General features: G+C 48.9%; 1 protein-coding gene across 1 annotated transcript in view; it reads right to left on the reverse strand.

Moving 5' to 3' along the window:
* Positions 1–26261, reverse strand: part of CNKSR1 (connector enhancer of kinase suppressor of Ras 1) — a 455956-nt gene that overhangs the window by 172697 nt on the left and 256998 nt on the right. The window contains exons 11-13 of the mRNA XM_085647776.1: positions 2508–2608; positions 2028–2203; positions 1194–1224 (exon numbers count right to left, since the gene is read on the reverse strand). Coding sequence (XP_085503902.1) covers positions 1194–1224; positions 2028–2203; positions 2508–2608 — 308 coding nt within the window. The remainder of the gene's footprint in view (positions 1–1193; positions 1225–2027; positions 2204–2507; positions 2609–26261) is intronic.

Below are 26261 nucleotides of genomic sequence, written 5' to 3' on the forward strand. Positions count from 1 at the left end.
CTGCAGTGCTTCTTGCTGATGACTACCAATTAGGCACCATACTCATGAATATTCAGCAGAGACTGTCACAAGACTGGGTGGCAAACGCTTGAGCCATTGTGACGGACATAATATTTTAGGAGGACTGGTGAGAACTGGTGCAGTGAGAAAGTATGCCCTTCTACCACACTAAGAAAAGATCAGTCTTGCTTAAATGCACTCTGAAAGTTATTTTAGTTTAATTTGTTGTCAGGTGTCATCAGTTCTTACTTTACTATTTGCAACAGTCATCTTAGATGAATTGCCTGTGAAAATATTGGGAGTGGATACAGAAGTAATCATCCCGAGTCTAGTCAACAAGCTTTGCACTCCATAAACCAAACCCTAGACCACTCCAGTAGACTCCTATTAGTTATTGTGCTAACCAGTTACTTTGCTTGCCTACAATATAAGATTTATCCATTTCTTGCTTAGCCTTAGCTAACACAGCTAAAATCATATACACCAATCATCATCTTTCCAAGCACATCAGGTACCTAGCTCTTCTGTCTGGTCACCACCAACATGACTACCAGGTATTTACTCAAGGGAGGCAGAGATTTAGGGAACAGCAGTATGCCACAGTTCTTGATGATATGGTGATTGCATGTATGCCGTACCCCACCCATGAACTATTGTGGTTTCCTAGGGAGAAACCGAAGTGATGGACATGGAAAGAAGGGGAGAACAGGAAAGAGGGATGGATGATGTAGGATAGAGGGAAGTCAGACATTTCCAACAGAGAAGGAATAATAGGTCACTCCATAGGTGGTTTGGTCCCAAATTTGTTGTTCACAGACTAATGGCATGGAGCAGGGACAGACCCACAGTGACAGCACAGAGAGATCCGTATAGTCACAATATGGAGCCAGTGCTTCAAGGCATAATATATCAAAAATCATTGTCATGGGTGTTGACCGTTTTGCTTGAAAGCGGGCCCCATTTAGATGCAGGTGAGGATTCAGGAATTTTGACAGCACAAAGGAATCATGGATTTGCATCGTAGTACAAAGGTAAGGAAGGTGTAGCAAGTGGAAGGACATGAATGTGTCACAGAGGGTGCACTAAGGAATTTGCAGCTAAAAGGAAAGATAAGCAGACCGGCAACCCTGTGATGAAAACATAGAAGTGGAACACCAAGGAATTCACTTGACTGGACACAGAAAATTCCTTACCTTTCTGCTTCCTTTTATTCACCAAAGTTGCCTGAATAATAAAAGGAAATAACAGAGATTAGAGAACAGCAAACTCTTTCAAGACCAGCAATTGGCAAAGCAAGTTAAATTCTCTTGAGTCAGATGGAAAGAGGTAAGAAAGGGTCAATGTTAAGTCAGGGAATGAGCTAAGTGAATGACCATACAGCTTCAAAGTCAGCAGTGATTGATTGATGCAGCTCTATCTAATAAGAGCAGGGCAGAGCGGTATCTTTCATGAATAGACAGGTGTGGTTATGGATTTAAGTCCACTTCAACACCCTATTTCCATTAAGAAGTATCATGACAATTGTAACAATATGGCAACTCAGATACCAAAGAAGTTCTTCACATAACAATTGGTCAGAGCTTCACAATCTGGTATGGGCAACCACCAGAGTATGGCCCAAATGCTGATGAAAACTCCCTGGCATAGGCAAGGGATCAAAATTACGGGACTTGCTGTAAGCAAGCCTCAGAGTCTGACACTCACTGGACGTGCACTGGCCAACTGGGCACAAACCACTTATGGACTTCTCCTATCGCCAGACACATTCCTGCCCCCGTCCGATATGGGCAGGAATCCATGATGGTGTGGGTCAGAACTCTAGTGCCTGGTTTGTGTGAGGCCTAAAGCCTGACCTGGTATGGTCCAGAAAGGCAAAGATGGGTGTGGGCACAAGTCAGACTACCAGACTCTCTTGTTGAAAGGTAAAGACTTCAAGAACTTGTGTGGGCAAGTGTTTGACCTTTAGAGATTGAAATGTGGATATCCACTTCATAGAGCGATTTTGACGACCGGTCTAGACTGCTCACCTCCCTTGATTCAGTAGGCTGTGGTCCTGGTTTGCTCTTGGCCTTGGTGTGTGATGATTGTGATTCTTTGACAAGCTTAGGAGTCTCATGGGCCACGCTGGAAACAATAGAAATGCCCTGGTCCTGAGCTCCATCGACAACATTCCTGCTCTCTAACGAAGGACTCCCAGAACCAACTGGGAAGATGACAAACACGAGAAATATGAATATAGAGTGGGTTTAGAACAAGGAAATACATAATAAAACATCATACATCAGTTCGACTTTAAAGCAGATATCACTGAACCCATGCACACACCACCAAATTGTGAAAGTGGAGGCAACTCGCCATATGTACCGGATTTATATATACACTGTGTTTGACGCCTCGAACAAGCAAATACATGTGGCAATATCTTTAATACTTTTGTGTACCAGCAACTAACTAGTTTTACTGTTCTATCAGGTGTAAAGGAGAAAGCGGAATTCCCAATATCCTACCTGGCTGGCTTCCAGTTCTAGGAGGGGTGACATGATGGCCCTTGTCCAAAGCAGAAGCATTTCCTGACTCCATCTTCTCTGGAAACTCAACAGCAACCGCACTACAGAAGAATGTAGAAGAGGAACATAAATATCACAGACCTCAGGACTAAAATGGTTCATTAACATCATGCGGGTAACTCTCAACGCCTTTGTATAACACAATTACTAAAATAAAAAATCTAATTTATCAATATCACAACGCAAACTCATAGGAGAGCATTCAGATTGGTCACTGCTGGATGCACATGGAAAAAACACACATGCACAATTCGATTCACAAAATGTAGAACTGCGAACTCATTTGACAGGAAGCATACGATTCTCTGGGGTAGGTCATGGGGGTAATGTGACCTGGGGTCACAGAGGTTGTCCTGCTCCATGACAACAAGGCCAAAGGTCTCCATTCCCACCAATAACCATTCAATGTTATCGGGAAATTTCATGCCCCTTGAATCACTTGCATCTCTCCTCTAGTAACAACAGAGGGACCTTCAAATTCACCCTTCCCATATTCAAGCGCACCCTCAAGGACAACCATTTTCATATCCAACGGACATGCACAGGTGACCAATACTGACATCCATCACCATGACCTTTAACTCCACATCTCTTCTCTCAATTTCTTTCCAATTTATCACTATCTATCTTCATCCCCATCATAATCAATCCGCTTTCTATGTTTTAACATACAGCCTTAATTACCCATTCAGCCTTTCTGATTGGTATATTTCAGACGTTCTTAATATGTGGGCCGGGGAACGCTAGAGGTCTGCACAGCCTACTCAGGGGGTCCATGACTGCTTCAAAAATAAACAAACAGATTTTAAAAGTGTACATAAAGCAAGATGTGCTATTGAACATTCAAGCAATTTGAAATTGGGGGCTAAAAATTAACTAACATTGATTTGTGGGGCAGTGCAAGTGCACCAGACAAAATATAGCATTGACGATGAGAGGACTCAATTGAATTTAGAAAAGCTTCATCTATTTTTTGGTGTATTTAAGGGAGGTTCAAATTGTGGAAAATGCTTAGGCGGAGGCTTCTGCTTTCCAGTAATGACTCAGAGGGGGTCTCGTTCCCTGACTTCTAGTAATGATTCGGTGGGGGTCCACAGAAGAAAAAAGGTACCCAAGGGGAAATCATAAATAATGGATGATCGTGCAAGTTCAAAACCTCAAAAGTAAGACCCACTCCTAACAACCGCATACACATTTTAGATGAGGCTGCATGCCGTTACTACCCTTTAAAACTACATATTGTCACACCAGTGGCTTGCTAAGTCCTACACTTTCCCTTAAAAGACACGGTTGTTCAAAAAACCCATGCTTAACGACTGACTTGTCCTTCTTGCACACAGAAGATGGCTACTCAAACAACTAGTGCCTGCCAAGCTCACCACGGTTCTGTTTAAGATACGCAAGCTACGGTATTTGTTACTGTGCTCACAAACAAATCTAATTGTCCTTCATTTGATCAATTAATTTTAAGCATGGGATAGATACGAGGAAAAAGAATATACCTAGGCCAGACAAAGGAAAGGAATGTATGCATAAGAAGTTACTAAGATGGCAGAATAATGTTGCTCTAAAGAGCCCAAAAATTTGAGAATGTCTGAGACCTTTAATAACAACACAATCAAGCTACATGGTGCTGGTAGAAGTGACCAGGAAAGCAGCATGCCATTTATTCTGGGGCACTGGAATTATGCGGCAGGGCGGACCAAATTAAGCACATGGATTGACTAAATTATGCAAAAGAAATGGCTAATTATGCAATTTAATGTGGCACCTTTTGTGATAGTGCCACTTCATTATTTTATAATTACTTTTTACACATGCTTACACTGTCTGTGCAAAGATTTCACCTTAGTACTAGTTTAACAAACAAAAAAATACAGCAATAAGTAACTGAAAGATGAACAGTCAACTTTTGCAAAGGGCCTACTACTGCCTGGGAACACGTTGCCATGTTTTAATAACTTTTTCTCCGTTTGAGCTAGAAGTAAGTTAATTTTGTTAAAAACAACAGATGATGCAACAGATGATGAAATATGGGACAAGTCTATAATTATGCTACTCTCAGATCATTAACCAATCTACTGCACTTTAGGAAGGCCTTAAAGACTTGGCTGTTCCCTAAGTAACCATGTAGTCTTCTTGTGCTCACTTTTGCAGCCGGTAGTTGCAATGAAAGCTTGCAGTGCCAGGATACCTGCAAAGTGGCAGTTTGTGCTTTAGAAATGTTATAAATAAGTAAATAACTATGTGGAATATGCCTTGAATGCAGAATCGCAAATTCCACAGGAGCTGAAAACAAATAACTCTTTGAGGATCCTGCGTGTTTATAGTGGTTAGCTATTTGCATCGCGGGCTTCACTGCAAAATAAGCCCCTTTTTATTTGTCTATGTCCTTTTTTAGGTCTCGCCTTGCTATCGCGTAAGCGATCGCAAAGCGAGATTATTGTAAGCGGGTTTTAAAAGTGCTCCCAAAAAGTGGATTGCATGGCTAGCACGCACACAATCACGCGCATCGTGCCGCCATGCAATCCGCTTTTTGGGAGCACTTCAAAGGGTCCGCTCCCCCGACTGGAATGCGCTCCCCCGCCCCCAAGCGCGCGCGCCACGCTCCGCCGGGCTGGTCTGGTTTCCCTTCCGCTTTGGGGAAGTGGTGGCAGCTGTAAAATGATCACGTGTCTCCCTTATCGGATCTCATGCTAGCACCTATCGTTCACTTCAGTCTGTTTACCAGGAAAGGCGCAGTTATGGAGGGCCAGGCTGGAGAGAGGCCAGGGTGTGTGATAACACGCACTGTCCAAAGTCTGCTTTCTGTGTTTTTCTGACACACAGATTACTTCACATAATGCTGACTGACATCTCGGTTCCCTTAACTTACACCTGCTCTCACACCAAGCTACGCTGGACAAAAAAGCCAGACTGTTGGTGTGCACTGTAGCTCGTCGTTTCTTTTATTACAAGCACAATTTCCCTTTTTTTTCTGATGGACACTGTTTCTGTATCCCAAGGACCGTGTACATTCCGATGTGTTGCGAAAAGAAGTTTGCATCCAAAACGGAATCACGGCGGTGGTGCAAAATTGTGCACTAAGGGTTTCTACTTGTTGAGTTTAGAATTGACTGTTTCTCGCAGCCTCGCAGACGGAAATATGAATGTATGTGTGTGTGTTTGGTGTGTGCGTGCCTGGGTGTGTGTGCGCATCTGTGTATGTGTGCATTCCTGTGTGTGTTTGCCTGTGTATGTGAATGCATCTGTGTGTGTGCGCATGCCTGCGTGTGTGTGTGCATCTGTGTATGTGTGCGTGCCTATGTGTGTGTGCCTGTGTATGTGTGCGCATCTGTGTGTGTGTGCGCGCATCAGTGTGTGTGTGCGTGCCTGGGCGTGTGTGCGTATTGACTGACATCTCGGTTCCCTTAACTTACACCTGCTCTCACACCAAGCTACGCTGGACAAATAAGCCAGACTGTTGGTGTGCACTGTAGCTCGTCGTTTTCACTCGGGCAGCCTCTCCTCGCTTCAGCCCCCCACCTCGGAACACATGTCCGCTCGAGGAGCCAGGACAGGGACTTCTAGGCGTAGCATACCGCCATGTGGCATCACCCTGTCTGGTGATTAGCATCTATACACTCACTTCTATTAATAACTAGTGTGATACTAAACGAGGGAGAGCACTGCTTGTGTAAAATGTTTATTTTACATTTAATATTATCAAAATAATAGAGGATGGTGGCTTCTCCTTTTATGGATGTGGCCTGTATTTTGCGTGGTTATGTCCACAATATGTACACGCAGGAAAGCTTTACAAATACAGAATCACATTACGTTGATTTTTGGGCAGTCTTAATACACGCACTTTGTGGTCAAGAAACGCACTTCAAGTTTTCAGATGATCAGAGCAATGTAGGCTTCACGATGGTTACCTTTCTCATAGCCTTGTGTTCTGCCTTCGAGTAACATAGCTTGCCACCTGCACCTGAAGCAGATGGGTCCACGGGTGTCATCACCTATGGCTGCAGTGCACCCGATGTGTAAAGGTCTGAGGTAAGCCGTGCTTCTCAACAGACAACAAGGTAACATAGAGGGCAGGGCCAACAGGTACAGCGGGCTCGAACTCAGCAGTCACTTGCCCCCAAGCTGCATCTCAGTGACTGAACACCAGCACCTCGGTTGTGCCTTAACTGCTTAATTAGAAGGAAAACATTTCCCTCCCAATGCTATCATTATGCTTCATTATCAGGGCACTTCGCTTACACAGTTCTGATTTTTAGGAAAACTATAAAATATACAAGTAGATGGCACCTCAGGGCGACGCAGACAGACTTCATGTGACCAGAGCTGTCTACAGCAAAATGAAAAGTTAACAAGCCATCAGTGACACTGGTAATAGGAAGAGTGGTGCAACAAATGCTTCCTTGTCATGATTCGAAATCACTACACTTGGGGACTTTGCTCCTCGCTTCATCCCCCACCCCCTGCCTCGGAGCACACGTAACTTGTTAATTATTTGGCACAGTTCATATGTTACGTGCTACTTTCCCCAATTCGCAGGCGCACCAACTCCAACTTAATTTATTAGCCCTCCGGCCCTTGTTGCCAGCGTCCCACTCAATTCCAGCTGGAACAGACCAGGTACTTTCATTTATCCTTAACTGCTCATTGCGTCTGTATGGTGAGTGCCTGCCACCCCCCCTGTAATAATTTTGTGATGCACACTTATTAAGTGTGTGAGTCTGCAGGTTATCTCTCTTACCTTCCCGCTGTCCGTTCTATTTTGCCAACCCTCTGCCCACTGTCTTTTCTGTTTTGCCAACCCTCCACTCTCCTCCCGTTGTCCATTCTGTTTTGACAACCCTACGCCCTCCCGCTGTCCATTCTGTTTCCCACCCTCCTCCCGCCGTCTATCTCTTCACCACCATCTGCCTTCCTACAACGGTATGTTCTGTTTAACACCCTCCTCCCGCTGTCCGTTCTTTGTCCCCCCACCCTCCTCCCTCATGTAGCTTGTTTGTTTTTGTGTACTTTCTCAGTCAGGGGTCATCGGGCAGCTGCAGAGCTTGTTTTAGTGTTTCTGCTTACTTAACTGTCTAAAGTATGCACTGATAAGGGTAGAAGAACAGGAATATGGTGATTTCTTCCTTAATACACATCACTGTTCTATTCTAATCCCATTTGAAGTAATCCTGTAAAATCCTACCTCTGAATCTTCTGAAAACACGCCACTTAGCGATACTTTACAGACTGTAATTTTGCTTTAGCTTTAATACATCACTCCAACACAGCTTCTTGTTTTTTTTTTCTGGTCCGATGTCCCATGAAAATAACTATGTGAACCAATCACGCGCATTGCTCATGCGGTGCCAGTCAGTGGTGCGTGCAGGCCCTGTGGGGGAACTAGCAGATTGTTGGGCAGGCTGGTTGATGCCTGTCAAAGGCCTGCAGGGCTGCGGAAAGCCAGTCATATGGTATGGTCTGTCCCGGGGCTTCCTCTGCGCCAGTACTCTGACCCTGCTGGCTGAATCTAACCAAGCATTTGCAATGCAACAGGTCTCGCATTTACGTGAGTTTGAGCTATTGACGTAAATGACAATGCCTTTTATTTATGTTTTGGTTTTTGAACCCTAAATAAAACGCATTGTCATTTACAATGCCAATAGCTCCAACTCGCGTAAATGCGAGACCTATTGCATTGCAAATGCTTGTTTTATTAAGGACTCTTTGTAGGTCAAAACGATTAATCTACCATGGTAATTTGGGGTTAAGGTTCAAGAGATGAAATTGCTAGAGTCTAATCAATATTCAGGGGCAACCAGGTCAAAGTACTTTGAGTAAACTTGTGGGATTGCTATCTATTCTTATCTATGCATTTTCTGAATTGTTGATTAAAGAAGGTTCATTTTCATGGAAATACTCTGGAAAAAATACCTTACTGTAAACACTTCATAGAGATCGCAGAATGTTAGCCAATGCCCTTGCACAAGTTGGTTAAAAATTACCCATTGTGTTATAATACTCAGGCTGTCTCTGGTAAAGGAGATTATAGCCAACATCAGATCTGTGGTAGCCAATTATCCATGTTGATCCCTTGTGACATGCAGTTTACAACGCTAGTGGGCCAAAAATAAATGTGCCCAATAAAACTGCAGCAATGGTCTCAACACCAATTGACCCATGTAGAAATTCACTGACAATGTATGCCATAAATTTAAAACAAAGATGTTAATTCTGAAGACATTGAATACAAAGGCAGTGCTGCTTGTGAGCCTTTTCACTTTCAGACATGGAGATACACTCTAGAGCCTCAAAAAAGTCATACATGGGTCTGCTTGGTGTGTACCTCCAGACAGACTGAATCTTAGTATTCAATTGGCTGATTTACATGTTGCCCACCTGATACCCAAGGAAAACTACAGAGCTCTGCCCCACCAGGCACTTGGTTGCCTTGTTGGCCAGTTTTGCTCCCTGAACCTTGGTTGTTCCTCCCACAAATTGCTAAAGGTGTGGCAATGTCATCAAGGCAAGCCAGAGAGAACTCTTCAAGCTCTGTAAGAATATACTTCAACAGAGACTGAAATGTGGCAGCAGCAGCATTCTTGGGCCCTAAAGTAATCACCTTAAATTGGTACCAGCCTTCTGTCTTGGAGAATGCGGTCTTCTCGAACATAGGCACCAATGAGATCTGCCAATAACCCCTAGTCAGATCAAAGGTACTCCAGAAGTTAGCAGCACCCAGCTGGTCCACCTGCTTATCAGTCTTGGTCATCTAATCGTGTCTACCAAGTCGCTGACCTATTAAATTATCATCAATATTGCATCCATAACTTCCATCCCTTCCACCCACCCATTCCAACTACACAACACACAATCACGCAATACACCATGAATTCGAGTCTTAAATGGAACACCATCCGCTCTCTTGATTTCTTTCAATCTCTGAACGTACCTAGCTGGCTTCAGCCCAAACTGTCTAATTAGAGCTTCCTACATTCACTCATAGACCATTTGAACACCAATAGTTATTTTCCCAATGATTGCCGTACCTTCCATATGCAAGTAACTCATTGAAGTGGCTTCCTGAAACACATTCAAAAACTGCATTCCGCAAGCAATCTCAAAGCTCACAAACATTTCCACATTAGCCTTGCCGTTCACACACAGGTGCACAATCTATGTTCTTGGCATGTAGAGCTGTACATTCACATGCTGTGCACAGTAATGTGGGTCTGGATGTTTGCACTTTGTTTTCTTCGAATAAGTCTTTTCCAGTCACGAGGTAGGGGACTCCTCCTTTTGGTGATAGTGCGCATGGGCATCGGCGCCATTGTCAGATTGTTTTCCCGCAGAGGGTGGGAATAGAGTAATAGTAAAGAATAGAGATGTCCATGCGTATGTATGTAAATTAATAGAGAACTACAGTAGTTACAGGTATCCAGGGAGGTGGGTGGGTGCATGTGAATCTACAGCTCTACATGCCAAGAACAGATGCTTACTGGGTGAGTAACATTATCCGTTCATTCAAGGCATGTGAGCTGTAGATCACATGCAGTGCATAGACTATATAGCAGTATCCTCCCAAAGCGGTGGCTAACCTGTAGCTGGTGGAGTTGTCTGAAATAGTGTTTTAAGTACTGCTTGACCCACATTGGCTTGTTGTCTCGCTAACACATCTACACAATAGTGTTTAGGGAATGTGTGCGGTGCAGACCATGTTGCAGCTTTGCAAATGTCAACTGTAGGAATGTTTCCCAAGAAAGCCATACTAGCCCCTAGCTTACGAGTGGAATGTGCCCTAGGGGGTACAGTTAGAGTTCTCTTTGCTTTCACATAGCAAGTTTGAATGCACTTCACAACCCACCTTGCAATACCTGATTTGGAGATAAGCTTGCCCTTGTGTGGTGGCGCAAAAGCAATAAAAAGTGGTTTTGTTTTACGAAAAGATTTTTTTCTTTCAATGTAAAACAAAAGAGCTCTTCTGACATCCAAGGTGTGTACAGCTCGTTCTGCAACTGAATCAGGTTGAGAGAAGAATATAGGTAATCCTGCCGACTGAATTATGTGAACTGCAGATACTACCTTAGGTAAAAATTTGGGGCTGGTACGAAGAACCACTTGGTCTCTATGTAGTTGGAAAAAGGGTTCTTGTATGGTTAATGCATGTAGTTCACTCACTCTCCTTAAGGATGTGATTACAATGAGGAAAGTGGATTTCAAAGAGAGGAACTGTGGTTTGCATTTGTGCATGGGCTCTAAAGGTGGGCCCATTAATCTTGTGAGGTCTATGTTAAGATTCCACACTGGGAGGAGGAGCCTAGCGCGCATCCAAGATGGTCGCGTGAGCACAGGGCTCCCCGGACCCTTTCTGCTCCTCGGAATAAATCCTGAGACTATCCTGATTTGGTGTATGGAATCTGGGAGATGAAGACCAGCTGATCATATATCTCTTTTCAGAACTCTAATCGGACCTGGGAATCCTGAGTTATCGTCGCCGGAACTTTTGGGACCCACCCGACGGAGGTGGCCGGGGTGAAGGTGACCCGTGGGGCCGGGCTGCAATTGAACAACAGCGGCCTCAGCGCGGTGCCAGTTACCGATTCAGCACTTTCGGTTTCGGTTTTGGCCTTCAGGAGATCAGCTGGCGTGCGTGCTCAAGGTGGCGAGGTGCCTCCTGGGCCTCTGCCCGAGGTTTGCTTCCATCTGCTTCTGGCGGGTCTGACGCCTCCGACCCCTACACCGACAGGTTGTGGTCCTTTCGCTGGCACCCGTGCACCCCTTGATCGGAGGTCCCATTGAGTGACTGCGCTCACATGGCGGGCAAAGGGGGTCCGGAGGGGCGCAAGACCAAGGCTTCACTACGCGGGGGAGCGGTCCAGAGCAACAACATGGACCGCTATACCCAGGGCAGGGGGTCCCCTGGCGCTGCTGGCCTCTCCCCGGATGCTGCGGGGGGAGGCACGACCGTCGCTGCGGAACCTTCCCTACAGGACATTATGGGCGCCATCGAGGGCATCAGGGAAACTATCGCGACGCAATATGAGGCCCTGGCCCGTAAGATCGACACTGTCGCGATCGACGTCACCCTGATTCGGGCCGACCTCTCTAAAACCAACGAGAAGGTCCAGGCCCTTGATACACGGACCTCCACCCTGGGTGCAGAGGTGTCGGATCTGCGGGCCGCGCTTGGGGACATTAGAGTGGTCAACGACCATATGGCCCGGCGGCTTGAGGACTTCGAGGGACGGGCCCGACGCAACAATATCCGCATCATTGGGGTACCGGAGTCCTCCGACAGCCGCCCGGTGGACCTCGTGGTCGAGGAACTTATCCTGCAGCAGCTGTCCCCGGTTGGCCTAAGTAAATTCTTCGCTGTGGAGCGGGCCCATCGAGTTCCTGGCGGCCGGCCGCGGCCGGGGGCCCCCCCGAGGCCTATCGTGGCTAAACTGTTCCACTACAGGGACCGCGATGCTATTCTGCAGGCTTCACGGACCCGTGGCCCGGTCCGCTACGAGAACTCGACCATCAACTTTTACCCGGACTTCACGCAACTGGTCCAGAAACAGCGGATGGGATTCCAAGGGGTGAAGCGCCGTCTCCGCGAGCTAGGCCTGAAGTATTCGATGCTCTACCCGGCGAAACTTCGAGTGGAGCATGGAGAGCGGACAGTCTTTTTTGACACTCCTGTGGCCGCAAGTGACTGGCTGGACTCGCTGCCGGACGGGGGTGGCCGGCCCGGGCCCCCTGGGGGCACCGCAGGTGACGGGTCCCCTTAGACTGACCTTTGGTCCTTGCTTTTGCGGTTTTGCACTGTACAGTTGGGTCTTACTTCTTTTGCATACTGTGTTTTACCAGGACCCGTGAGGGGTGCGGGCGGGTTCGGGTCCCTTTCCTCCTCCGGGGTCTTTTTGTAGAATGGGGTTAGTGGGGCGACAGGCACACTGCAAGTTGGGGGGGGTCTTTGGCCCGCAGGGGTGCAGGGTGGGGGGCGTTGGACTTGGGGTGGGGTTGGGGGGGAAGAGGGGTTGTTTAGTTGTGTGTTTTTTGTTTACAGGGCGAGGTATTGATTTTTATCCATATTTGGGAGCGGTGCTGCGGGCTGGGGGCCTCTTGATCTATTGGAGGGGATGGGGGGAGACGGGTTGAGGCTTATGTCGTGGAACGTCAATGGGTTGGGGGACCGTATTAAGCGGGGTGTTGTACTGCAATATTTGCGTCGTTTGACTCCTGATGTGGTGTTTCTCCAGGAGACGCATTTGGTCGGCAATGTCTGCCATGCGATGAACAGGGGGGGATACCGCCTCGTAGCCCATTCTGGTTTCACAACTGGCTCCAGGGGGGTGGGCATTCTCCTGCGAACCTCCCTTCCGGTGGAGATCACGAGGATAGTCTCGGATGACAGAGGGCGCTATGTGTGTCTGATTGGGAGGTGGGAGGGGCAGCCCCTTACCCTGGTTTCAGTCTACGTCCCCCCGGGCCTCCAGAACTCCACCTTTACTGATTTGGGTCGAATGCTGCTTGACCTCCCGGACGGCCTCCTGCTCATGGGCGGGGACTTTAATTCTGTGGTTTCGGGTGAACTGGATCGTCACCCACCGAGGACCCTCCCCGCTGCCCAGTCATGGCTGGGTGGGATGTTGGAGACCTTCGGCTTGGTGGATAGTTGGAGACTAATGCATCCGACCCAGTGCCAGTTCACCTTTCATTCGGGGGCGCATGGGAGTCTCTCCAGGTTAGACTACTTCCTTATGCCCGCGGCGCAGACTGGTCGGATTCGAGAGGTCAGACACCTGGCGCGTGGTATCTCCGACCATTCTCCGCTGTGGCTTCTCTTTGACACCGGGTCGCGGTCCGCAGGGCGGATAGCTCCCATTAACCCCTGGTACCTGCGGGACCCTGTGACTCGTGACAGCCTGGTTAAGGCCATGGACCAATACTTCAGTGAAAACGAGGGGTCGGTGTCGTCTGCGTTGTCCCTTTGGGAAGCCTTTAAAACTGTTATACGCGGACACGCCCTCGCCCAGATAGTGGTGGCCAAGAAGGTTAGGAGCGAGGCGGTGGTGAAGCTGGAGATTGACGTCTCGGGGCTGGAGTCGGCCTTGGAGGCGAATGTTACTCCGGACGGGCTACATGCCCTTAGCCTGAAACAGTTCGAATATAGGTCCCTGGTCACTGACGCGGCCAAAACTATGTATAGGGAGCAGCTGGGCCGATTGTATGACGCGGGGGACAAGGCGGGAAAGTTGATTGCGTGGCTGGACAAAAAGGAGAGAGTGAATCGTGTGGTCCCCGAGTTGCGTGCTGCGGATGGTGTGTGTGTGACTGAGCCGGATGAGATTGTGGAATGCTTCGCTGACCACCTCCGGGCGGTGTACTCCCCGGTGACTGACAGGGACGAGGATGACTCTCGCCTCCTACTCAGAGATATTGCTCTGCCCGGCCTGTCCGTTGAGGACCGGGAGCGGCTGGACGCCCCCTTATCGTCGGATGAAATAGCGACCGCGATTCGTTCCCTTCGCTCGGGCAAGGCTATGGGTCCTAACGGTCTGCCCATTGAACTATACAAATTGCGTCCAGATAAGCTTGCGCCCTTCCTCAGCCGCATGTTCCGCGACTCTCTTGCGGCGGGTTCCCTTCCGGCCGACCAGCGCTTGGCCACTATAGTCGTTCTCCCCAAGGAGGGCAGGCCGCGTGACCGCTGTACCTCTTACCGGCCTATTTCACTGCTCAATGCGGAGCCTAAAATCCTGGCGAAAGTCCTGGCCAATCGATTGTTGAGTGTCGTGTGCGACCTTATTCATCCGGACCAATGCGGCTTTATCCCGCACCGCAACACCGCTCTTAACTTGCGGCGTCTGCACGGGGTCCTCGCCAGGGCGGAGCTCCTCACCGAACCGGCCGTGCTGGTTTCTTTGGATGCCACGATGGCATTTGACACTATTGAGTGGCCATTCCTTTGGGCCGTCTTGGATAAATTCGGCTTTGGAGAGGGATTTATTGGCTGGGTGAGGCTCCTTTACACGGGACCCATGGCTCAAGTGGTGGTGAATGGGCGGGTCTCTCGGCCCTTTGCCCTCGGCAGGGGCACGAGGCAGGGGTGCCCGTTGTCCCCGTTGCTTTTTGCTCTCGCCCTGGAGCCACTCGCTGCCTGGCTCCGTTGGGAGCCCTCGCTTAGAGGGATCCGGTGGGGCCCGGGCTTTGAAGATCGGGTCTCGCTGTATGCGGACGACATTCTCCTGTATCTCACCTCACCGCGGCAGTCACTCAACGTCCTCTTTGACGTTCTGACCTCCTTTGGCAACAATTCGGGTCTCACGATCAATTGGTCTAAATCCTGCGTTTATCCCATCGCTGGTGGTCCTCCTCTCTTGCCGCCTCGGCTCCCGATTCAAATATCTCTGAGCGGCTTTAAGTACCTGGGGATATACGTTTCGCTGGACCCGGTGGCTCGCTACGAGCAGAATCTTCTGCGTCCACTTCGGCGACTGCGTGAGGACACGGCCCGGTGGTGCAGGCTGCCCCTGTCCCCGCTGGGTCGGTCCGCGCTGTTTAAAATGATGTCCCTTCCCAGGTTCCTCTATGCACTCCAGAACTCCTTCGACGTTATCCCAGTGGCCTACTTTCGGGAGGTGGAGAGCCTGCAGAGGAGACTGGTGTGGAACGGCCGGGCGCGTATTGCTCTTGCCAAGCTCACTCTCCCCTGGTATGACGGGGGCATCGCGCTTCCTGACATTCGCAGGTACTATTGGGCCTCGCAGCTATCTGCCATTAACCACGCCACGTATGCGCCCGGCTTGAATCCGGCGTATGAGATGGACAAGTTCCTGCTTCCCGGCGGGAACTACAACAGGGCACTTTATTCCCGCCTGGCTGACCGGACCCTTACGGGTCCCACTAAGATTGCTGTGCGGACCTGGAGGGCTGCCACTGCGGCCATGGGCTGGAGTGAGCGAATGACATGTGCTACTCCCTTGTTTGCCTCCGACCGCCTGGGCAGCTTGTGGACCACCAAGGGGTTTGACCAGTGGGACACGATTGGTATCAGCAAAGTGGGAGACCTGTGGCACAAGGGCACGGTCAAGACTTTCGCGGTGCTCCAGGCCGAATATGAGCTGACCGACAGGGAGTTCTTCCGCTACGCCCAGGTTCGACACGCCCTGCTCTCGGTCTTCGGGGAGGGGACCAAGATCCCTGTTTCCTCGCCCCTCGAGGACCGCGTACTTGACGGACATGTCCCTGACAGTACTATTTCTTTAATTTATAAAAAATTGATTAATCACCGGGCGGATCTCCTGGTGCGCCTTCGGGAGGCTTGGACTGGGGATGGGGTCGAATTGGATGACGAAGACTGGCAGTCTGCACTGTCGTCCCCCAAGGAGGTTGCCATTCCGGCTCGTCTCCGGTTGGTACAGCTCAAGATTCTCCACCGGGTGTATGTTACGGGTCCGCGCTTGGTCGCGATGGGATTTTCCGACGACGGGCTCTGTAAACGAGGCTGCGGGCTCAGCGCCACCTTTCTTCATATCCTTTGGGAGTGTCGCGAGGTGGCGGACTACTGGCGCCGGGTCCACACGGTTATGGGACAGGTCACCGGGGTTGTGCTGCTGCCGGAGGTGCGTCGCTGTGTCCTGAATGTGTGGGAGCCCAATGACTACAACGCGGCTCAGACTCGGTGGGCGGCCCTAGGGAACATGATTGCCAAGAGGGATATAGCGCAACTTTGGGGCGCTCAACGGCCGCCCACCGTGTCAGTATGGAAGGAGAATATGGACTGGTGTATGTTTCGGGAGAAGACAGTGTATGTGGCCCGTGGCAAGCCGGGGGCATGGGGTAGAATTTGGGGTCAATGGAATGCGTATCGCGGAGGCATCTGTACGCCCCCCCTGGTAGACACTGATATCGCCATGTCCCCCTGACCCTTGACGGCTCCTGGCGCTTTTTGTAACAACTCCATATGGACGTTCATCTCCCTTGACCCCCTTCCCCCCCCCCCTCCGTCCCCGGCCTCCCGGTACTCCTCTCTTTAGCGGATTGCTCAAATGTTCTGACTGGAGTTTCCCGGGGGGAGCCTGAACCGCACTGGTATCCCTCGTAACTCGCCTTTTGTTTTTATTGTTTTTCCTTTTGTTTCTGTTACTGTTGGACTGACGCTTGCTGTTCTTCGAGAACTATCTTGAGCCACTGCGGGGCAGTGCCCTGGGAACGGACTGCAGCCTTGATATGTGTATATTTCCTTATGTACCTAGCGGCCGGCCCGGGTGGTTGTAGGCCCATACTTGTAACCGAATTATTGTTCAATAAAAACTTTTCCAAAAAAAAAAAAAAAAAAAAAAAAAAAAAAGATTCCACACTGAAGCAGGTGGGAGTCTTGGTGGTATGACTCTTTTTAGTCCTTCCTTGAAAGCTTTGATTACGGGTACTCTAAACAAAGACAAATGCTGTCTAATTTGTAGATATGCAGCTATTGCCGCAAGGTGTAGTCTAATGGAGATGTAAGCCACCACTGACCGTTACAAGTGTAACAGATCGCAGATGATGTTTTGTATGGAAGCATCAAGAGGGTTCATATGATTGTTACCACAATAAATAACAAATCGCTTCCCCTAAGCTGCAAAAGAGGGTCTTGTGGTAGGCCTCCTAGCCTCCCTAACGATAGTCATACATTCTGGTGGAAGGTTCAAGTAACCAAACTCTAAGACTTCAGGAACCAGATCGCGAGGTCCAGCTGTTTGGGATCTGGGGGTCTGATTTCTCCATGGCTCTGTGTGAGGAGACTGGAGGTTAAATGCAGCTTTTGATGCGGAACCAGAGAGAGCTCTAACAGGGTTGTGAACCAAGGTTGATGTGCCCATGTAGGAGCTACCAGGATTAATGCGAGAGGTTTGCCTGAGCTTCTGAACCTCTAATGGAATGAGTGAGATGCGGAAAAGCGTAGGCAAATATCCCTGACCAGTTCATCCATAGTGCATTGCCCTTTGATTTCAGGTGTGGGTACTTGGAGGCGAAGCTTCGGCATTTTGTGTTTTGGTGTGTGGCAAACAGGTCTATGTGAGGGACTCCCCAACTTTGAAAGTATGGGAGGAGAACCCGAGGGTGAAGGTCCCATTTGTGTATTTGTTGCCTCTGCCTGCTGAGGAGATCTGCAATTTGGTTGTTCACTCCTGGGAGGTGTTCCCCTAGGAGATAAAGTTTGTGGTGAATGGCCCACTTCCAGATGTCTTGGGCTAAGTTGGACAGTTGGAGAGTGTGTCCCCACCCTGTTTTTGTATGTAATACATAGCTGTCATGCTGTCTGTACGAACCAAGGCAACTTTGCCCACCAAGTGAGTCTGAAAAGCCTTGAGAGCTAGTAGGATTGCATGCAACGCTAAATGATTGATGTGGAGCAACTTCTGCTGTTGGCTCCACAGGCCTTGCACTGTGTGTTGTTGGAGATGAGCTCCCCAGCCAGTGAGGGACACGTCCGCTGTCATTACTATCTGTGGAACCGGGTCTATAAAAGCCTGTCCTTTTGACAAATTTTGTGTGTTCCACCACTGCAGAGAGGGAAGAGTACGGCCGCTTACCAACACTAGATCGGTTAATAGACGCTGTGACTGATTCAACTGAATGGCTAGGCATTCTTGAACTGGACGCATGTGCAGCCTGTCATGGGAAACGATTATGATGCAAGATGCCATAATTCCCAGCAATTGCATATAAACCCGAGCTGGAAGCCAATGATTGGGTTGAAACTGGAGAACTAAAGCCTGAAAATTGCGAATTCTGGCTGTGATGGGAAACGCCAGAGCTTTTTGAGTATCTAGCGTGGCTCCCAAATAGTCCTGAGTATTAACTATTTGGAGATGTGATTTTATCACATTGATTGTGAACCCTAGTTGATGGAGTAACTGAATTGTTCTGAAAGTGTGCAGAAGACATTGCTGCTACGTACTTGCTTTGATGAGCCAGTCGTCCAAGTATGGGAAGACTTGGATGCTCTGTCTTCTCGGGTGAGCAGCTACTACTGCCATATATTTTGTGAAGACTTTGGGGCAGTGGTGACTCCGAACGGAAGTACCTTGAACTGGAAGTGCCGACCCGCTACCACAGACCTGAGGAATTTGTGATGAGCGGGGTGGACTGGAATATGAAAATAGGCGTCTTAAATCTAGAGTAGACAGAAAGTCGCCTTTCTGCAGAACAGTTAGTACTTTTTGAAGTGTTACCATGTGGAAATGACCTGAGAATGTAAAGATTGAGTTCTCTGAGAGAACCATCTTTTTTGGGTATTAGGAAGTAAAAAGAGTACATGGCCGACCCGTGATGTTGTGGTGGTACGGGCTCTATAGCCCCTTTTAGAAGGAGGTGTAGATTATCTGGTGAAAGTTTGTGTGACTTTGGTGGAATATTTGGAGGAGTGTTGATGAACTCCAGGCAGTAACCAGAACAGATAATTTGTAGTACACAATTGTCTGTTGTTATTGACTGCCAGATTGGTAGAAAATCTGAAACTCTTCCCCCGACAGGTGTTAAGTGGTCGGAGGGAAGTGTAGGCAAGTCACTGTTTTGTATTGGAGGGGGAGGTGCGTGTGTTTGAACCCCTACCCCTGCCTTTGCCACCTCTGTAATCCCTCTGAAGTAACCCTTAGAGGGAGACGGTTGGTTATTGCCCTTGTGGGTGGAGGTGGTGTACAAGGAGGTATTTTTGGAGCCTCCATGGTAGAAAGAGCGCCAAAAGGAACCACAACTGTGTGTTGACTGAGAGCTCCCATGAATGTGGCCACTTCAGTTGTCTTTCTTCATCTTTTTTAGTGAAGAATCTACCACTGTGCCAAATCGGTGTTCCTTATCAAAGGGTATATTTAATATGGAGGTTTGAACCCAGATATGCAGAGCCAGGCGTGTCTCCTTAAAAGGACGCTGGTGTATACAGCTCTAGCAGCAGTGTCTGCAGCATCTAGGGAACATCTGATTGCGTCGTTAGAAATAAGTTGTCCTTAATGCACCAGGTCTTGTGCTTTAGATTTATGTTCCTGGGGCAAAATTTGATTAATAGCCCCATTTTTTCCCAGTGCGTATGGTCGTATTGTGCTAGCAATGCCCGAGTGTTAGAGATACTAGAAGTGTGTTGCCTGAGAAGCCACACTTTTCCCTGAAGCATCAATAAGTTTGGATACTTTATCCGGGGGTGGAGCATCACCTGTAGTTTGGGAGTTGGCTCTTTTCCTTACATTGGACACAACAATGGAGTCTAATGTTATTTGTCCCCTTATATATACTGGGTCTGATGGTGTTGGCTTGTATTTCTTATCTACCCTAGGAGTAAGAATACGAGCCCTGACGGGGTCGTTGAAGATGTCAACTACATGCCTGATCATCCTTTTGAGCATGGGTAGTGTGTGTGTTGACTTTTGCGTGCTGCTAAGGGTTTCAAAGAGGAAATCCTCTTCTAGGGATTCTTTATGTAGCTGTATCCCATGGCAGTTGGCAGCTCTACCCAGTAATTCAATGTAGCCTACACTGTCATCCGGTGGAGAGGGTTTGTTAGGGTACAAGTCGGGATCATTGCATGGGGGCGAACTAATGTTGTAATCATCCCATGGGTCTTGTAGTGGCTGATCATCATCCAGATCCCCATTGCCATTCCCATCATCCTGGTTCTCAGCTGTATGTAGTTGTGAATGCTCAGGTGAAATTGGTTAAAAATGAGGGGAAGGAGGTGATGAAAGAGGAAGAGGAGGAGGAGGAGGGGAAGGGTTAGTTCCAACAGTTCTCTTCTTTATAGGAATGTGATATTCCTCTTCTGTAACAGCCCTTCTTTTTAAAGTCACTTTAGTTTGTGGATGTATTTACAACACTTTCTGTTTTGGGTCCGGATTGTCAATCGGGGGTCGAAACTGTGCTTTTTTGGTGATTTCAGCACATCTGACTGTTTCGGTGCTGAGTGTTTTGGTGCCGGAGTCTTGGGCGTTGGTGTCTTCGGGTCCCAAGTGTGTTTCAGTGCCGAATGGTGTGGATTGGAGCCAGACTTGTGTTTCGACCCCAAAGGTCTCGGCTCTGAGCTCGATTTGAGGGGGGAGTCTTTTCGGAGCCGGAAGGCTTTTTGAGTAGAATTCAGTGCCGAGCCAGAAGGTGGGGTGTCGGAAGCGTGGTCTTGGTACCGACTGGGGGCCGAGGGCGGGAGTTGGACCGGAGCCTTCTTTTTATGTGGAGTTAGATCTTGGGACGAGGGGGGATATGTACTCGCAGTACGTTGTCCATGTGGGATTTATTTTATTTTATGTAGTTTATAGAGCGCGCAGCTACCCCCGAAGGGGTGTCCCGGCGCTAAAATCCTGAGCCTCCAAGGGAAAGTAGGGAGTAAAGAGCAGGCGAAGCAGAAAAGTGACTCAAAGTGCGGAAAAGAGCCAGGTTTTGAGTTTGGCTCGGAAGATGGATTCAGAGGGACAGAATCTCAGCTCGATTGGTAGGGAGTTCCATAATTTGGCAGCAATGACACTGAACCCTCTGCCACCCATTCTAGATAATCTAAAACGGGGCGAGATCAGGAGGCGAAGGTCATTGGATCTCAGGGATCTGGTGGAGCGGGATATCGAGGCACGTTTTTTCAGATAGTTAGGTCCGCGGTCGTTTACGGCTCGGTAGGTGAGGGTGAGGACCTTGAACTGGATGCGGCTAGCCACTGGAAGCCAGTGGAGTTCCCTCCGGTAAGCAGAGACAGATTGGCGGTACGGGATGTTACCAATCAGTCTGGCTGCAGCATTCTGGACAATCTGCAGCCGGCCTACCAAGTACTGAGGGGCACCAGCATAGAGGCTGTTGGCATAGTCCAAGTGGGACGTGATGAGGGCTTGGGTAACTGTACGGCGGGAATCCAGGGGGAGATAGGGGAGAATTTTTCTGATCATGCGCAACTACAGGAAGCAGGCAGAGGTGACTTTATTAACCTGAGTTTTGCAAGACAGGGAGTCATCAAACTGGAAACCCAGGTTCCGAGCCGAGTGAACAGGGGACGGGGCGGGATCAAGCACCGTGGGCCACCACCAGAAGGAGGGGATGGAGGCTCTCTGATTAAAAAACAGTACCTCCGTTTTGTCTGCATTCAGTCTGAGGTGATTCGCGGTCATCCAGATACTGATGTCGTTGAGGCATTGGCGAAAGTTGGCGAATGCGGAGTCCGAGTGGTCCCTAAAAGAAAACACCAACTGTGTGTCGTCAGCGTAAGAGACCACCCTGACTCCGTAGGACTCCACAACGTCGGCCAAGGGGGCAAGATAGACGTTGAAGAACAGGGGGCTGAGGGCAGAGCCTTGTGGCACCCCGCATGACAGGGGTATTTTCTCAGACTTGAAGGGACGCAACAATACCCTCTGACTTCTAGTCGAGAGGAAGGACTCGATCCAGCTGAAGGCAGTGCCACCAATGCCTATCTGCTTAAGTCGGTCAAGGAGGATAGGGTGGGAGACCGTATCGAAAGCTGCGGACAGGTCGAGGAGGACCAGCATGGCCTCCTCGCCCCTGTCCACGCATTCTCGAATTGTTTCGGAAACTTCCAGCAGGGCCGTCTCAGTGCTGAATCCGGCTCTGAAACCGGATTGTGATCCATGCAGCAGAGAGTGGTTTTCTAGATATTCCGTAAGTTGCAGCTGCACGGCTTTTTCCAGGACTTTAGCGGGTTTAGGGAGAAGGGAGATGGGGCGGTAGTTAGCAAAAACAGTGGGATCTGCGTCCGCTTTTTTTAGGATGGGGATCACCAAGGCCTCCTTCCAGGAGGTAGGGAAGAAGCCATGGTGGAGGGAGGCATTCCAAATGGAGAGGAAGGGGCAGGCAAGTGAAGGCGCCAGTTCTCCCATGATTTTTGCGGGGACAGGATCGGAGGGGGCGCCGGATTTGCAGTGGATGAGTAGCCTGATAGCATCATCCTGGTTAAGTTTGTTAAATGAAAGAAAAGACGGTGATTCTGGGGAACTTGTGGGGGAAGGCATGGGGGCAAGGCATGTGGGGAAGGAGATACGAAGTTTATTAATCTTTTCGAGGAAGTAGTCTGAGAGTCCCTCGCAAAGAGCCTGACTCGCGGTGTTCTGAGGAGCCCTGGCCGGAGGGTTAATAAAATCCTTAACGATGCTAAAGAGGGTTTTAGATGAGTTTTTGGCCTTAGTAATTTGAGAGGCAAAGTGATCTTTCATAGCGCTTTTTTTTTGTTTAAGGAATTTTTTCAGGGCAGATCTATATAAGAGTTTGGCTTCGAGGTCGTAATTTAGTCTCCACTTACGTTCGAGAGCTTTACATCTGCTTTTCTCCTCACGGAGGGGGGTAGAGAACCAGGGAGCAGAGGGTCGCGATCTAGTGGAAGTGATGATTTTCTGGGGGGCGATAGAATCAATCGCATTGCCGAGGGCAGCATTCAGCCTAGAAACATTTTCATCTATGTCCGAGGAGAGGTGCTCTGTCTGAAAATGGAATACCGGGTCCAGGGTAGCACATGTAACCTTGTGCCACTTTCTTCCCAACTCCTTCCTTGGGGCCATAGGGCCAGTTTTTCGTCCGAGGGCAAGAGAGAAGGGGATGAGGTAATGGTCAGTCCAGGTGAGAGGGAGGGGTGGGAGGACAGTGATATTCGAGAAATTGGCGAATATGAGGTCCAGGGTGTGACCAGCCACATGAGTGGGACCTACGACTAATTGTTTGAGATTCAGGCTATCCATAGTTTCCAACAGATTGTTAGCCTTCACGCAGAGCGGGTTGTCTACGTGGAGGTTAAAATCGCCCAGGACAATGAAATATTGGTGTTTGAGAGATAAGTCAGCCAGTTGGTGAAAGAGGGCAGTGAGAGAAGGGGAAGTGGCGGGGGGGGGGGTTGTAGACTAATGTGCCAGCCAGGATAACTGCCGCAGAGTCAGATATGGAGAAGTACATGGCTTCAATTATACCAATATTGGTAAGTTTGGTAAAAGTCAACTGGAAAAGGGATTTGAAAATGACGGCTAGACCGCCTCCAAGCTTACCGCCAGCCCGGTTCAGGCATTTTATATCATATCCTGGGGGAATAGCCAGATAGATATCCGGAGAAGAGGAGTCTGTGATCCAGGATTCTGTGAGGAAAAGAATATCCCACTCATCTGAAGAGATGGACATCCAGATGTCATTGGCATGCCGGGGAAGAGATCGGCAATTGATCAAACCAGCTTTCAGGGTGCGCTGATTAGAGAAGGGTAACTGTGACGGGGGACGTGGAGAGAGACAGGGTTGGTAGGGCGGAAGATTGAAATTGCATTGCGGGCAGTGGAAATGAGCGGACTCCAGGTGGTTTGGTGGGCAGCGATTGCTGGTCAAGCAAGGGCGAGGATTAAGTAAGTGAAGTTGGGTATTGGTCCAACATGTGCGGACGGGGCTAGAGGAGGAGGCAGGGGGACTGGCCCTGGGCCCGGTCCAGGCCCGGACGGGCCCAGACGGGCTTGCCTTTGGCTCGCCTTCGGCGCGCTGACGGCGCGCCCGCCCGCTGCGCTTCCTAGCGAGACACATTTTTTATGTCTGTGTAAGAGGGCGTCATGGGGGAGTGGCCAGCTGAGGTGGGCGTGTCCACCGTGGCGCCTCGCCCTCAGTGATGGCGAAATGGAGTGTTCGTTGCAGCGCTAGAAGCGCTGTTACAGTGCACGGGGTAAGTGGTTAAAAGCACAAAGTATCACACAGCAGAGATTTAAAAATGCAGATTCACTCCCGGCTTCCGCCTCAGGAGACTCACGAATTGGGATGTCTTCCTCTTGGTCGGAGTCGAGCTCTGAGATGGGGATCGACTCCTGCTCCTCCTCAGTTCCCATGGCCTACCGGCCTCTTCGTCAGATTGTTGACTGAAGATGTCTGGAAAAGAGCTTGTGTGCTGGCTCTGCATGTCGCGACATCGAGCCCAATGGTAGCAAAGTGTTTTCTTGGAGCGGAAAGCCTGGTATGCGTCCCAGTCCTGTTCTCTTTGTTCGGGAGACAAACACAGGCTACACACTTCGTGTGAGTCAGTGCGTGGGTATTTTGTATGACACAGAGGGCAGCATTTGTAGGGAGTTCGCTCCATCGACTGCGGGTGAGCTTTCCAATCGAAAGATAGTGTTAACAAGTAAATATGATACGTGATTAAATGGGAAACGCGATTGGAAACAATACCGTCGAGGGTGTCTTGCGCACTGAGGGAAAACGAAGGAACGGTGTCTAACCGGAGCACAGTAATTCACGTCCGAACCGGATGCCGGAAAAAAACAATGTAACAATAGAGTTGATGTCCATGCGCACTATCACCGAAAGGAGGAGTCACCTACCTCGTGACTGGAAAAGACTTTTTAAAAGAAAACAAAGAGCAAACATCCGGACCCAACACTAGATGGCAGGCTATGCACAGTAAGTGATCTACAGCTCACATGCCTCAAACATAATATTTAATGCCACAGCAAAATGAAATTCCAGCCATACTCATGGGGGTTCAGTGCATGTTCAATATTTCCAACTACAGGTTCCCTCTAAGCACAGCACCACCTCTAATGCTCTCTTCCCAGTATCTATCGGGCCATAAAAGTTTGTTCTTTCTAATGAAGATACCAAGACATAGGCAACAGCTGGTACAGGTATGAGTTCATTAAGCTATCACCATGTTTAAGTAACCATAGGCCAGTTCAAGTGATCGAGTAAAAAGAGTTCATGCAGGCAACATTACTTCACTTTATTGCAGTCTAGTCTTTATGTTCAAGATAGAGTCTCAGTCTTTTGTTTCTATGACTTGCATTATCTGTTCGAAGGGGATGCAGCTGTACCAGATAAAGTCTGCTTGCTTGTAAGGTTCACGCTAGTGGAATCATCTAAAGTAGAGCAAGATTACTCCGCTGAAGGCCTGCTGGACGGGTGCTTTGCCCTTGGTAGTTGCAGCCTCCATAACATGGGGTACGTGCTCCCCTAGGCAGTGATTGGGGCAGGAGATTTCCCACACTATGCTGCACTTTGGGCAGTGGCAACACAAGTCTCTCTGCCTATGCTATGTTGGAAAGTCTTGTGCTGATTTGGGTTGCACATTTTCTTCATGCAGTTCACCACATAAAATGTGTAAAAAGACTGGGTGACCGTTCATAGCTTGGTTAGTGCAAGTTGTGCTCCTGATGGAAGTAGGCTGATTCTAGGTGCTCCACATTCCAGGAACATAGCGGGGCTTCTCTTGGACAGTCTCTGCTGCTGCATGATCAGTCACTCATCTTCCCTTTCTGAGCAGGCATGCAGCTTCTAGATGCCAGAGAGACCCTCAACTTTTTGCAAGTTGTGCAAACTCCAGATGATGTCCCGTCATCACTTGGAGACTAAATGTAATGCAGACACCAGCCGTGGTCTCACAGCACTGCTTCAAGTAGTCTATGGAGAACTCCTTTCTTCGGACAGGTGTGGATCCCTTATCTAAGGCTGTCGAATTGGGTGGAGGTGGCGCCCTTTCAAACCTCATTTTCTTGCTGAAGTGAAGATGTAGACTTTGTGCAAGGTGAGCTCTCAAAAGCGGAAATGATGATTCTAGCTCCTATGAGAAGTATGAAAACTTGAGCACAATGAAATGTAAATTCTTCGCACTTACCTGTCAAAAAGCAGCAATCGGGGAAGACAAATGAACAGGCCCTGCCAAGAAACGTCATCATCCTTAACAGAAACTGCAAACTCTTCCCCAGCATTTACCAAATGACAGTGCTCGGGAAAATCTAGTCATAA

Source organism: Triturus cristatus, chromosome 3_2 (assembly GCF_964204655.1).
Source record: "Triturus cristatus chromosome 3_2, aTriCri1.1, whole genome shotgun sequence".
NCBI classification, from domain to species: Eukaryota; Metazoa; Chordata; class Amphibia; order Caudata; family Salamandridae; genus Triturus; species Triturus cristatus.